Source organism: Pempheris klunzingeri, chromosome 22 (assembly GCF_042242105.1).
Source record: "Pempheris klunzingeri isolate RE-2024b chromosome 22, fPemKlu1.hap1, whole genome shotgun sequence".
Classification (NCBI taxonomy): Eukaryota; Metazoa; Chordata; class Actinopteri; order Acropomatiformes; family Pempheridae; genus Pempheris; species Pempheris klunzingeri.
In genome coordinates this window covers 8,631,698-8,646,392 of record NC_092033.1, presented here as the reverse complement: position 1 = coordinate 8,646,392, position 14,695 = coordinate 8,631,698, and the positions used below count along the sequence as shown (strand labels likewise).

Here is a 14,695-nt window from a genome sequence, read left to right as displayed (position 1 = left end):
GGTAACATTTGTGAATGGCTTCAAAGTGACTGAGCTGTAGGATGATTTATAATGTTTTATCAGCACTTTAGCACATGTTGTTTTTATTCGATGTGACGTTCTTCAGGAGTGGATTGTAACGGGGAAAACATGTCGGACGCTGAAGGAGCTCGCAGTCCAGACCAGCTGAATAAATTCGACAAATTGACAGGCAGGCCGCCGCACGCTGAGACGCTAGCAGGTCGGTCAGCAACATGCTAATGATAGGTTTTAACTGATCTTTGGCAGCTTGTACCAGCTGAATAAACGCTGTGTGGCCAGCTGCTCCACATACAGTGCCGCCTTTTACGTGTTTAAAGAATTTAAACCTTGTCCTTACTGGTGACATTGCTTTGCGTAACGTTCAAGCTAGCAACGTCCAGCAATACAGCATGTTTATGTTTTAATAGCTTGTTAGCTATCGTAACCAAGATGATAGTGTTAGCAAAAAGGATACTGGTTATCATACTGCTTCGTCTGGCTGCACAGCTCACTTAGTACGTGGCCTGACATAAAATCATTTATTTCTAGGTTTAGCTGACCTGCAGACACTTGAGTGCCAATTTTAAGGCTGTGTGCACCACTGTGACCTGTGTCATTCTGTTTTGGTTAGTTGCAGCATGGAGATCATCCATCATAGGTGGAAAAGGCAAGGAAGGACTGATTCCTAACATTTTCCATTTAGCTGTCAGCGTTAGATTTTAATCTGTAACATATTCAGTTCAGATCCTGTTCCCGGTCTTTTGTCTTTTTTTTTTTTTTTTTCTGTGGGACAGATAAAGTCTTAAAGCTGGCAAAGGCACACCTGGGGCCCAGCAATGTACAGTACACAGTCCAACTCTGATATTGACATGCAGCTGCACAAAATATCCAGTGACCTAGATGACTGGTAGTTATCACAGATAACAGCAAAAATATTTATATAGCTTTCGTGTGAAATCATTACTTTCCAGATATAAGCAGCCACCATAGGAAATGCTAACCCAAATTGGTTAGATCTTATTTTGTTATATATTTTATTATATGCACTGACATTTTGTGCTCATGAGATTCCCGTGAGATGTTACTGAAAGTTTTTATTGTTTTTTCTTTTTTTCACAAAACACAGTAGAAAAATAATAGCTGTTACAGATTAAACTGAGTTCATAACATAAAGATCTGTAGTTTGAAGAAACAGCCCTTTTTCTGAACTCTAACTTCAAGCATATGCTCATGTGAAGCTTTCTGGACATACTTTTAGCTGTTTATGTGGAAGTCTAACAATTCTAAGCTCCCATCTCATGATAATATTTAGCTCTTCCTCTCGGGAGTTTGACGGCACTTATTGTAAATACTTTGTACAAAGCGACTGCCAAATGAATGTAATGATAACGATGCCCCTGGACAGAGGTGTGCAAGTGAATGTGGTCTGCTATGATTCTGTATTGTTTGATTAGTCAATCTTGAGACGACGGTGCAAAACAGCCAAATTAATGCACTTGCTCATTTGTGTCGTGTTACATGTGTCGCATCAGATCTGTATCAGCGTGGATGTTTGGCCATGCCACTACTCCCCCATTCTTCCTTTCTGTGTCTGCGTGCCCCCCTTGATTGCTGTGCTTACCCAATCCATTACAAATCCTAATTATTAAAAAGGCATTTGGTTGGGTGAAACGTCAGTGTTGAGTTGTAGGTAGGCCTCAGTTCTATTCTTAGCACATTGAACAGAGGTACATTATTAGATCAGGCTTTAATGTGCTCTGTATTCTGTCAGCATGTGCCTGCTGATAGAAACCTGCTAATCCCTCGGGCCAAACATCTCAGTATCTCGAATGGTGATGTTTTATGTTCTGCTATTTGCATGGCTTTCCTTATAAGGTAAACCTGTGAGTCTTGCAGTTAAAGCTGCGAATGTCTGATTCATTGTTTTAACTACAGCACTATATGATATGAATAGACTTTTTTTTTCTCTGTTAGTGGGCCATTTAATTTGTACTGCATCACATAGGCCGTATATAACCAGTATAATGAAAACATGCCTGTTGCTTATGCATCATTGAAGCTTTTTATAGCTTATTGTCTCCAAGCAGATGTTTTGAGTTGAAAGAAATCCTGTTGCAGAGAAATAGATCTGTCACTGGGGATTGATTCCAGAGCTGGCAAAGCTGTACACATCCTACCCCAGCTATGTTTCTGAGCACTTTTTATTTTAATTAGATAACCTCTACACACACTATCGCCTTACAGCGAGGACATCCTGGGGCTTTCTTTATTGAGTAAATATAAATGACTGTGAATGTGTTTGCATGTGTTAGCCTGATTTCTGTCAGAGCATGCTGGGATGCCCTTCAGCATTCTGTGACAAGGAAGAATGAAAAATGAATACATGAATAGATTAACAGTTGCAAAGCAATTTATTATCACGATTACACAATGTGACGACTCCAAATTTACACGGGTGGAAGGATTTCAGGATGTTCTGAAAAGCCCTAAAGTGGATGAACATGCCTATTTGTTTTCTGGTGCCGTCAGATTTTGTGGAAAACACAACCAGTGATTTCTCTTGTATTTTTGACTTGCAGGTCATCGTACTCCCCCTGCCCGCAGTGGGCATCGCTGTGTTGCTGACAACACTAATCTGTATGTGTTTGGAGGGTACAACCCTGACTACGATGAGTCAGGAGGATCAGAGAATGAAGACTATCCACTGTTCAGGGAGCTTTGGAGGTACCATTTTGCCACAGGCTGCTGGCAGCAGATTCGCACAGAGGGCTATATGCCCACAGAGCTGGCATCTATGTCAGGTGAAACACTGTATATCTAATAGTTTTGAATATATTGATACTTAACCATACTCGATGGCTTATTATCCATAAAACAAAATCCAGTTTTCTGTTAAAAAGTGTGTATGAAATTTGAGTTTGGTGTTGCTGTGTTTCTCAGCCGTTCTGCATGGCAACAACCTGCTGGTGTTCGGTGGTACTGGTATCCCCTTTGGTGAAAATAATGGCAATGACGTACATGTTTGTAACGTGAAGTACAAGCGATGGTCACTGCTCAATTGTCGAGGAAAGAAGCCAAACAGAATCTATGGACAGGTAAGCTCATAAATCACCCTGCCGCTCAATTGCTTCTTGGGCTGAATTAAATTCATGGATGTGAAATATTGTAGTGATTGGCTGTAAATGTGAAGTTTTTTTGAAATTCAAAAATTCAGAGTCGCTCCTTTGAAGGCTGTTTATATCTTTCCTCCTTCAGGCAATGGTTATTATAAACGGCTTCCTGTACGTGTTTGGAGGGACGACAGGTTACATCTACAGCACAGACCTGCACAGGCTGGACCTGACCACCAGGGAGTGGATCCACCTCAAGCCCAACAACCCTCCTGACGACCTGCCTGAGGAACGGTATGCCTCAATGATGCCTGAATGTGTCTCAGGATCAAAGTGAACTAGGGATCTTTTCAGTGTAGTTGAGCTCTTTGACATAGTTGTGCTGTTGTGTGTGTGTGTGTCACAGGTACAGGCATGAAATAGCACATGACGGACAGAGGATCTATATTCTGGGAGGAGGAACTTCCTGGACATCTTACCCTCTGGACAAGGTACTTAGTGGAGACTCCGCAAACACATTTATGTGTTAAGAGAACATTTTTGAAGAACTGAGAGAGATTTCAGTTATCAGACAGTCACCAGTGGCAGCTATTCTTATAGCAACATGAGGAGTTTTGCAGCTGTAAAAGCAGTTTAATGTCGAGACTGAAACTGAGCGCACCAGCGTTTTAGAAGATTGAACGTTTTAAACAATGAAATCATACTCATCTACTGTGTCTGCATTTTAAAATCATTACAGTTTATGTTACAGTTCCATTTTGTATACAAGCCAAATCCATCTTAATCGCTGCACTAAACACTCACTTAGACTCACAGTAAATATTGTGTTTTTAACAGATACATGCTTACAATCTGGAGACCAATTCCTGGGAGGAGATTACAACAAAACCTCATGACAAAATAGGTCTGTAGTCCGCAACTCATTATTAACTAAGCCGGTTTTGTTCTCATTCACACCATTCAAAAAATGTCTGTGCTTTTGACAGGGTATCCTGCTCCTAGGAGATGCCATAGCTGTGTACAAATAAGAAACGGTGAGAATCTCTCAAATAATCCTTACAGACCAACATCATACGTTGATTTAAACTCTGTATAACTACTTGTCAGCTAACACAGGCACAATTACATAAGCTAAGTGTTTCTCTGTTGTAGATGTATTTATCTGTGGGGGCTACAACGGGGAATTGATATTAGCTGATCTATGGAAGATCAACCTGCAGACGTTCCAGTGGAGTAAACTACCAGCAGTGATGCCTGAGCCGGCCTACTTCCACTGTGCAGCTGTCACCCCAGTTAGTACACGACCCTTTTTAGTCACTCTATGTTTATTCATTAAATGAATGCCTTAGTTTGGACGTTTTGAGAGCACTGGGGTTTCAATGTCAGTGGTAACAATCTTTTTTTATAGACACAGCAAGTGCATTACATGTTGATGAAAGTAGTCAGTAATCTGATCATCTAATGTAACCTGTGAAATTTTTTTCATTGATCATTTGGACAGTTTATTCAACTGTGAAATTCTACTTTTGCAACGCAGTATATGGCACCTAAATCCGCAATGATGCAGGCAGATTTCGAAACTGCATCACTTTAAATGCTCAGAACAGTTTCCCTGAAATAGCCAACAATGGCCAAAGGGAGAGCTTTAGTCTTCTTTTGAATCTTTACTCTGTACTGCATATTACATCTTTCTCTCTTTCCACTCTGTCCACTCAGGCTGGCTGCATGTACATACATGGTGGCGTAGTGAACATCCATGAGAACAAGAGAACTGGCTCTCTGTTTAAGATCTGGCTAGCTGTTCCCAGCCTGCTGGAGCTATGCTGGGAGAAGCTCCTCAAGGCCTTTCCCCACCTCACTTCACTCCCCACCATGCAGCTGCTCAACCTGGGCCTCACACAGGAACTCATTGAACGCTTGAAATAGGTCGCACGGTACAGGACGGACAATCGAATGGATGGGATGGGCTGGGCTGGACTGGGAGGAGATGACAGAGCACAGAATTTAATTCAGAATTCTCGGGAAAATGCCCTCTCCCCTGCCTAACGTAGCCCCGCCTTAAAACCAAAAACAATGGGATGCCTTTTTTCGTTTGTTCTTATTTTTTGCAGTTTCAGTGATGGTAAAGAAAGTAAATGTGGAATGTTTTATGGATTTTATCACGCCCCTTCCTCTGCCACCAGTGTTCCTTACACGATGCCTTTGTTTCATATACATTTCTGCTTCTCATCCTCCAATCTGTGACAGCTGGAAATACTACATTTTGCCATACCTTATTATCAAGGACGGTTCTTTTCCATTTTTTTAAAAAATCCGCCTTCTCCAATACTTTTAAGAATTCTGCGCAAAGGAAGAATGCATGTATATTTATTTGAAGGACTGAATCTGTTTTTTCTGGGGATGTTTTCATCACCTGATGTTGCTGTTAGTACACTTTGTTTTGCATAATTGTGGACGTTTTTTTTTTAATAGATCCTTTAAGCAAAGTAAATGTCTAAAAAGTGGCAGTGTTTTTGCACATTTTAGCCAATTTAATTTAAATCTCAAATTAAATTTTCATCACTGTTGACATGCTGTAGTGTTTTAGATTTTTTTTTAAATGTTTTTGAGATCTTCTAGGCAGCTTTCAACTTCCAGAAGCCTGAAACGTAGTCAGTCACACTGATTTTCATGTGTTTTTATGGTTGACGTTATGTTATTTGAGCATAACTTTAGACATAAATAAAAACAAACATGGTGTTCACTGTGAGGGATTACCAATCTTAAATTTCAAGACTCTCAAAGTTGCTTTATACAGTATGAAAGGAAATCACTGTCTGTCTGGAGGTAAGGAAAAACAAAAAAACACTATGGTATGCCTTGAAAATAGTCATGAGTAACATTTTATTTGTGGTTTAAAAGCTAAAACATGCATAAACACTGTATGCTCTTCATTAGTGTGTGAAGAAAAAGTTCAATGCTGGTCTCACCTATGTCTGCGTCCTATTTCCTGTATTTTCCATTACATGTTATGTTACAGCCCAGTCTGAAAATTCATCTGCAAACAAGTCAAAGGAACGTGGGTATCCTCAAAATGATTTAATTTCTATCCATGTTTGATTGCAGCTCTCATTTGTAAACCAAACCATGCAACACATCACTGTGAATTTGGTGCTTTAAAATTAATTAAAAATGCTTTTATTCGAATAAAGACTTAATTCTGTTTGGACTTTTACTCCCTCTCTGTTGATATTAAAACATTTTGCACAGGGAGTTAGGGTTAAGCTTATACAAACATTTGTTTATACTGCAGTGCCTTTTTCAAACTTTTAATGAGGTTGAAATTCCACAAATACAGGCAGTATAAGATCCGTTGCATGTTTGAAATAGTGTTTTCAAGTAAATTAACATTTTAACCATTATCAACAACCCATCACATACAGTAATCACTCGGCATCTTGGTGGCAGCAGCTGTGTATCCTGTTTCAAGGATGCAGAAGCTTTGTATTCTGTTCCTGTTAATGGCAAGACAGGACAGGATGCAGAACATTCAGCCTTTTGGGTAGTAATCCTAAAAGCACTTATTCAATGTGTCAAGTTAATGTGTTCAATGGTGGTCCTATGTTTAATGAGTTTAATGCCAAATAATGTTGCATCTCGAACAAAGTGATTATGAAGAGGAATGAGAGGTGATGATTTGATCTGCCTGCACTTCTTGCCTTTTAATTTCTGTTCTGCATAACAAACTGTCTGCATGATGTCATAACCTGCTTTTTACGTTACCAAACATTTACTTTGGAATACGGCTTCAAGAGGTGACCACTAAAATATTGTACAGTAGGCTTGTGTGAATGTTGTGCTGGAGTACTGTCAATAAAAGTGACTGTAAATAGCTCTGTTGCCCCGTTTCCTTTGCTTGACCACTAATTAGCATGATGCATAACAATGCCAAATATTTAATTTTCTATTTTAGACTATTTTTGCATGAGCTTCCATTGTCACTTGTATTCTGAGAATGCAGGTGATAACATGCATGCCATCTGCCCTGTTAGGTGAACATACCAAATGTGCAAAAATATCAATAGTGAACTTTATAGAGCCAAGATATCCAGGAAACTACATATTTTTAAACACAATATGATGCAAGTAGTGAAGCAGTAGTTGGAAAAAAAAGTTTTATAAATTGATGCATTTATTATGTATTACATAAATCACAGCCAAAAATAAAATGTACATTGGCAAGAACAAAAAAAAGAAAGAGTCATGGATTTTTATGACAGCCAAAAATGGGAAAGTATCACATTGACCAAAAAAAAGCAGACAGGCAGCTTTTCACTTACAGCTCCCACTGAAATCTCTTCTTTTTTCCATCTTTTGTGCCACTGAACCCACACCGCCTGAGGATGGACTATGGGTGTTTTTAGTGGCATAATATTTGAGAGCCATACAATTTTCTTTGCAACAGATCAACAAGAGCGTGGAGACGGAGCAAAGAAGTAAAGGGCCAAAAGGATGAGGTAGACCACAACTAGAGCAGTGCCTGCAAACAAAACAGATGATTCTAATGCACATGTTCATTCAAGCTTAACCACTGCTACCTCACAGATATGCATGGTTTAGAAATTAAATGTTACCAAATGTGTCTCTCTTAATTCATGATGTCCATTTCTGACATGGTGAAATCTCTGCCTCATCGCTTACCTTGGAAGTAGTCACATTTTCCATCCATGAAGATGTAGTTGACCAGAATGACACTGAAGATGCTGGCCCACAGATGAATATCATTGAACACGAGCATGAATCCAACATCCTGGGAAAAAAAAGATGCAAACCAAGTCACAACTGAACCAAGTGCATTATGTAAAGAAATCTATCAATTACCAAAACTAACCACATACATAGAAGGCATTGAAGAGTATGAGCAGTGGAATCTGGATCATGCAGACCTGCACAGCAATGCAACTGCCTACTTCAAGGCTGTAGACACACACACAAAAAAAAACATACAAGTTAAAATGTTTATTATACTCTTCTTCACAATGGCTCAATTTGACCTTGGTATTTTTACATAATGTGTTTATAAATAAGTAAAATTATGAATGGGACATCTTACATTTTTGTTATTTATTAAATATTGTGCTCACTTGCCAGATTCTTCCTTGCTCCAAACTTAAGTGTGGTCTTTTTAAAAATGGAAAAATTCAGGCGGTAACTAAAAATTATACTACGACAGCACATAGTGCTCATACCTCAGGCTGATGTTGTTCTGCAGTGCAAACTGGATCCCATTGACAATCTCAGGAAGCTCTGGCACCATGGCCAGCACTGTGACACCGATGAAGTACTGCATTGTATAGAAACACACACCGAGGTAAACAATTAATTCTTTGCATCTAAAACAGATCAGGTACATTGAGGCTTCATAAAAACTACATTTCTTCTGAATTGTCGTTGTAGACAGCAAGTTGGATTTTATTATTCTGCTTTTTAGTATTATGGTCACATCCATCAGGAATCAGTGGTACTTGGAATCTAAGAGCATTTTCCCTTCCTCTGTATAAATAAAGCATTTTGGATACCTGGGAAATGGAGGAATGGGTCAGCATGGGCTCTATGTTCTCCGTGCTGAGGTCAGCGCAGCAGGCCATCAACACTGTGGCAATAATCAGCACTGCAAGAGCCCTCCACCGGGACCAGTGGACTACATGATGACCGGCTGGTGACAGACACATGTATAAGCTTATTAAAAAAGTTCAACATTTATGACTTACCTCATTGTTGAGAAGTTTTTTCTCCCCTTTCAAATACATCCAATAGAGTTCAAAGTCACATATTCATGTTTTTCACCCTGACGTGCAGAGGCACAGTCTTACCTCACTTGAAGGGAAATGTTGTGTTTTCATGCACAAGCAGGTTAATCACTGGAACTAAGGGGCCAAGCCCAACCCCTGAAAGACAACCCCACACACCACATGTGCACACCACATTCACACACACCTGGTGCAACCACTTCGCTGGTGGCATTAATACAGGAGTTGGCTGCAAGGAGATGCCCAGTGACGACCTCACCAGTGGGGTGGTAGGTGCAGCTACCCTCTTGTGCGAACTGACCATTTGCATGCCCCCCTTGGCCGTCACTGATATGGATATCATAGATATGGGAGTGGGTCTTCAGCGTGAAGATGAGGCCGATCAGGTATGCAGCAGGCAGTAGCACAGAAATCGTGTACACCAGCGGCCTAGAAAACATTTTTTACATTAATAATAGTTAGTTAATAATAGTAATAAACTACTAAGTTAAAAAATGTGTAGCATCTGGACTTACTCAATTTGGGACAGAATCAAATGTGGGTCAGTTTGACTCTGTAAAAACAAAAAAAAAAAATGAAGGTCAAAATAAAGAAATATTTTTTAAAAGCCTTTTACATTGAAGCTATAGAGACCCATAAAGATGTCATCTTCATAGGTAGGAAACCAAACCATGAATCACACTGCTGGTCTCCTTGTCATTTCCAAGTGCAGGCACAACAGGCAAAACTGGAATTAAAAAGTGTAAAACTTGCTCAACAGCCATAAGCACAAGATCATATGAAGCTGCCAACCGTGTCGTAGTGACAATCCTTGCACATGAAGGGTACGCTGGAATTGCCTGGAATACTGGTGCAGCTTTCACACACCAGGTTGCCGAATATCTTTGAGAAAAGGGTGGGAGCAAACACACCTAGGGAAAATATTACATGATTAAGTCAAGTTAAGAGTGTTACGAATGTTTTGGTGGAGGTCATATTGTTTAAAAATGAGAAGCATGTGCAGCTGCCATACATACCTCCTATGGATATGAAGAGTAAAGCAGAGCTCACTCCTGCTGAACGACTGTTAAACCGCTGCTCCCTGTGTTTGGTGCCTCCAATGATCATACAGATACCCTGTGCAATTGGCAAACACAAACAGAAATTCAGCAAGAGGTTAGTGCATGAGTACTAGCATCTGTCTACCGATTTCAAACTTGAATCTCGTGGTGAAAAGGGTGCAGGTATATATTTTACGATTGAAAGATATTCAGAAAACACACGCAAAAAGGGATCACAAAACGTGATGCTGCACGTTAACTGCTATGTACACACATGCTCATTTGTCCTGCTAAGGCACTCACCGGTATGAACAGGATACACCCGAGCAAGGTCCCAGTGAGTGCTGCTTTAACGATCTCTTCATAACACTTGGTGCCAGCGCGTTGTCCCTGCAGCAGTGCTGTGATGTAGAAAGTCATCTCTGTGATGGAGCCAAACGTCGCATTCACCACCGCTCCCACTGCAAAGTTACTCTGTGCCGAAATACTGTGGGAATACGCAAGGTCACAAATCGAGCCATTCAACACGCTGTACATCAGAATTCACGGAAGGAAAATTACTCTGGTAAGTGGTTGGAAACGACTGCACACCCTGTCCGTACCTTTCCTTCACAGTCAAACACTGTCCACAGACAAAAATGGAGAAAAAAAAAAGCCTTACCTGGCTATACCCATGCCAATATAGTAGGACAGAGGTATGATGGAAGTGATGGCTGTGGCAAACTTGACCTCTGCACTGAAGTAATTGTGTTCATGGTCAGTGTAGCCAATAATCAGCGTGAGTAATACCAGGGGAAGCAGGTCTGCAGGGAACACAGACTTAAGGAGAACAAATGGATGGATGGTGGACAGACCAATACTCTAATAACTATGTACAAAACCATGATCATTGGGGATAGAGAATATAAATTACATGACCTTGATGGATGGATGTCTTCAAATCATAGCTTTTTTTTTAGACTATAAATCACATCACCATTTTTTGTGACGTTAGATCCAACAACCCAAGAAGGATACTGAGAGCAAAAATGTTGATTCCTTGGAAAGTGTATTTGTAATAATACACATTGAAAGCTTGATAACAGCATAAGACAACTCTGGTCTCACACCCAAGAGTCTGCAAAAGACAACATGAAATACTCAAGTTACAAAGTAATCAGTAAACAGTAAGATGTAAATAGTCAATTAACAGCTTTAAAAAAGGGATAGTTTACATAAAATATTTTATTACAAATACATATTACTGTATATTCTCCTATGTAATTTTGCTGCCTCAACAACTTCATTTATGTTGCCCTTATTTGAAAAAGTTACCAGCATCATGTCTTAACATGAACTATGCCCTGATTACACTGAATAATGCACCCATGTCAATTTCATACAGAGCTATTTTGTATTGTATCCAATGAAAACCTCTAACACTGAACATGTGGAGCACTTCAGTTACATGTTAGCATGCCTAATACGGAGGCTATAAAAAGTCTGCAATATAAAATGGCGTGGAAGGAACATTTCACACATTCCTGCATTTAACATCTTGCTTAATCCACAAATCAGTGAAATTTCAGAAAATGGCTGCGTACCTTCTCGTGTCTGTGAATCCGAACGTCCTCTGGTGCCATGAGGAGGACCGTGGTCATCATGCGAGCATTCATCTTGGCTACAGGTATCGTGAAGACCAGGATCCAAGCGAGCACGCAGACCAGGGAGTGGACCACAGCCAGGACAGGGTAACCCAGTAACAACCAAACATAAGTGCTGAGGCGGCACTGCAGAGAGGGACAGAAAATAAGTAGAATTGTGAATAAGATTTAGAAATATTCCTCAACTTCCACTACACAAAGCGATTAAAGCCACTCTGACTTTCTTACCCAGTGCCTTGACATTTTTGTAGCTGGTGGTTCTGGGACAGGGATCTCGACAGGGATTGGGGAAGACACCAGAAGGGGCTCGGAGTCCTTGTCCCTGCCAACGTCCCTCCTGTCTTCACGGTCCCTCTCTTCAGGAATGACCTCACACTTTTGAGGGTTAAGAATGGATCTTTTAACAACATTACTGACCTGAAAAAGGCAGAGATAACAACAGGATGTTGTTGCCACTGTCTACAGAATATTTCCATGCTACTATTGCAATGGCACAAAAAGTTCAGTGAAAGTTAAGACACTCCATTTTACCTTTTCTACTGACTTCCCAAATGGCCAAATAAAGTACCACGACAACTTTAAACAAAGTTTGCCTAGAAAACAGAAACAAGCATGATGTCCATATTTCAAGGGAACTACAATACTCAAAGTAATTGATTGAGTGATTTTATAGAATACACACCATAAGGGACACCGAGGATTGTCAGGAACATTACAGGACACATGAGGAGGTAGAGTAAAGATATCCACCATCCAAATAAAAACACATAAACTATGTTCCCAAAGTTGAGCACTGAGCCTGCAAGAGAGGAGAAATCAATATGGGTCACTGCTTCCCTGTAGCAACCTCATATCTGTCTGTATGAGCATATAGGTCCTGTTAAACCGAATTAAAGTGCAAAGAAGGAAAAAGAAAAAAGACCTTCTCTAGGTTTAACAATGCTCAGATCAGAGTGGAGCTCTTTGATGATCTCTGATCTGTCTTCAATGGGCCTCTCTGTTACATGGCCCTTCCACTTTCTGAAGCCAAACTGAAAAAAGTGTGATTTTGGATTAAAGACGTGTCAAACAGAACATACAATGCATTTTCCATGACAAATGACTTCTGACTGTTAACTTGTTCTTTTCTACCCTGTAAACATGTGAATATTTACATATTCAACTCTACATCTTCCCCTCTAGTCATGCAGGTAGCCCCTACAATGCCTATGTGCCCCCAGGGGGAACCACGTCACATTTTGAGAAACACTGAATTTAAATCAAAATAGGACAGCAGTAACACATCCTTTTCACGTTTGCATTTTCAAAAGCACCCAGGCCTTCCCACCTTGTAGTTGTTGGCCTCCCTGTGTGCCTCCACCTCATTCTCCGCTCTGATCGTGGTCTTTGTGGTGCCTTCATGCCAGCCCTCCTCTCCATACCTGGACGGAGTAGACCGGACACCTCGCGATGGAGTAGATCGGGCTGAGGCCCCGTGTCCTCCTGTGCAGATCACAACTGTGAGAAAACTCCTCCACATTGTAAGATGAGAGAATACCTGTGGTGGAATCTGGGTCATACTGAAACAATGCATTTTGTCTGAACTTAAACCAGCCAGTTAACATAAGCAGCGTAAACTAGTGTCTCATTCACCTCTGTGGACGGTGAGAAAACATTTTGGTGTGTAGTGGCAGAAATGGTTGGCAGAAGCATCTGGGGAGGGTGTCTCCACCACGCCTAACTCTGGATGCTGGGGGCCGACGCAAGGCCACTCGCTTTGGGACTGTCGCTGTGGAAATCGCTGTTGCTGTTCAGGATTTGCACTGGTCTCTGAGTGAGGAAGTATAATGGAGAACAGATTTTTTTAAAAGTCATACGTAAAGCAACATTTTGTTTTTTTTTTTCCACGGTGAAAACATGCTGAATTAAGACCGCAGGTGTCAGTGAACGATAATTCTGCACACAGGGTAACTTCACTGCATTAAAAAAAAAGATGTGAAGGTTGGCTGACATCCAGGACCAATGTCCTCAGTGTGCCCCATGGAAGTGTGTGTGACTAATAAAAACCTCCTGAGAGTCATGCAGGGTGTCCCCTCTCCCACCACCCTGAGAACTGCTGTCTGCTAAAACGGATCACATTATCAATGCATTGCAACACACAGAGATGAGAAAACCCAGTGCACTGTGCCATACTTTAATTTAAAAAAGCAGCATTCTGGTTATACTGTGTGTTGTCCATCTGCTTATAATGTCGTTCTGGAGAATCTCACTTTCTTCTCCCTTATTAACTGTCACTTTCCATGTCTGATAAGAGATGTCAAGTTAAAGTTAATGGTTTACTGGACTGTGATTAAACTACTTTGGCAGGGAGATGAGCTGTAGGGAGAAGAGACGACCCTCTTAGCTGAGGAATCAAAGTGAGGAACAATCAATGATCACAATGAATCCTCACTTCAAGCCTTTCTGAAAACAAGGGTATAACAAAAGAGACACGTTTGGGAGTTTCCAATGATTTTTCTAACAGCAAAGGTACTTTTATGGGGCTTGACAGTGAAGGCACAAAGTTTTTAAGTTGATCTCAGACTGGAGGAAGTTTTGGCTGCACAGGTGACTTTGATGAACGCACTCAAGACAAACAAAGTGCAGAACAAGCAGAGACACATTTGATTGTGCGGGTTTTTGACCGCGGTGTGAAGGGACAAACGCAGGCTGAGAGGAGAATGGAGGCAAACAAAGTCTTACCTGCGGAATCAGCCGCCGATCTTCTCCGCAGGTTCTCCGCATCTCCGGGCGTCAGGGAAGACCTCTGCTGGGACATGTTGTCTGTTTATTCCCCCTCAAAGTGTCGCCTCTGTGTCATCAGTGTGTCGAGGGCTCAGCCCCTCTTTATAAAGTCAGCCATGGTTGAGCAGCGTTGCAGTCACACTGAGACAGAGAGGGGTGGAGTGGTGTGGGTGGAGTGAGGGGTGTGGGTGTGTGTGACTGGATTACTGATTTAATGTCAGATTTTGAGCTTATTTTTCCTTCTGTAAATGTTCTGTAAATGTCATTTTTTTTCTTTCTTTCCTTTTACTTTACTTTAAGGCCACTGTGGTACGGTGGCCGGGAGGTGCAAAACAATTTTACAATACGAG

The 14,695-nt window shown here is 40.9% G+C and overlaps 2 protein-coding genes across 2 annotated transcripts; one reads left to right on the top strand and one right to left on the bottom strand.

The window, feature by feature from the left end:
- On the top strand, positions 1–5,413 carry klhdc10 (kelch domain containing 10). Its single transcript, XM_070854045.1, has 9 exons — positions 1–220; positions 2,580–2,801; positions 2,941–3,095; positions 3,256–3,404; positions 3,517–3,601; positions 3,948–4,014; positions 4,097–4,144; positions 4,263–4,402; positions 4,827–5,413. Exons 1-9 carry the CDS (start codon positions 130–132, stop codon positions 5,034–5,036), a joined length of 1,167 nt encoding a protein of 388 aa, XP_070710146.1. The 5' UTR covers positions 1–129; the 3' UTR covers positions 5,037–5,413.
- Positions 5,414–7,419: 2,006 nt separating this feature from the next.
- Positions 7,420–14,405, bottom strand: cax1 (cation/H+ exchanger protein 1). Its single transcript, XM_070853960.1, has 20 exons — positions 14,304–14,405; positions 13,215–13,391; positions 12,910–13,064; positions 12,505–12,613; positions 12,265–12,381; positions 12,114–12,175; positions 11,811–11,999; positions 11,523–11,708; positions 10,957–11,056; positions 10,601–10,742; positions 10,243–10,426; positions 9,916–10,015; positions 9,692–9,810; positions 9,415–9,452; positions 9,087–9,328; positions 8,669–8,805; positions 8,339–8,433; positions 7,988–8,066; positions 7,791–7,899; positions 7,420–7,629 (listed from the first exon to the last, which is right to left on the bottom strand). Exons 1-20 carry the CDS (start codon positions 14,377–14,379, stop codon positions 7,556–7,558), a joined length of 2,490 nt encoding a protein of 829 aa, XP_070710061.1. The 5' UTR covers positions 14,380–14,405; the 3' UTR covers positions 7,420–7,555.
- Positions 14,406–14,695: the final 290 nt, after the last annotated feature.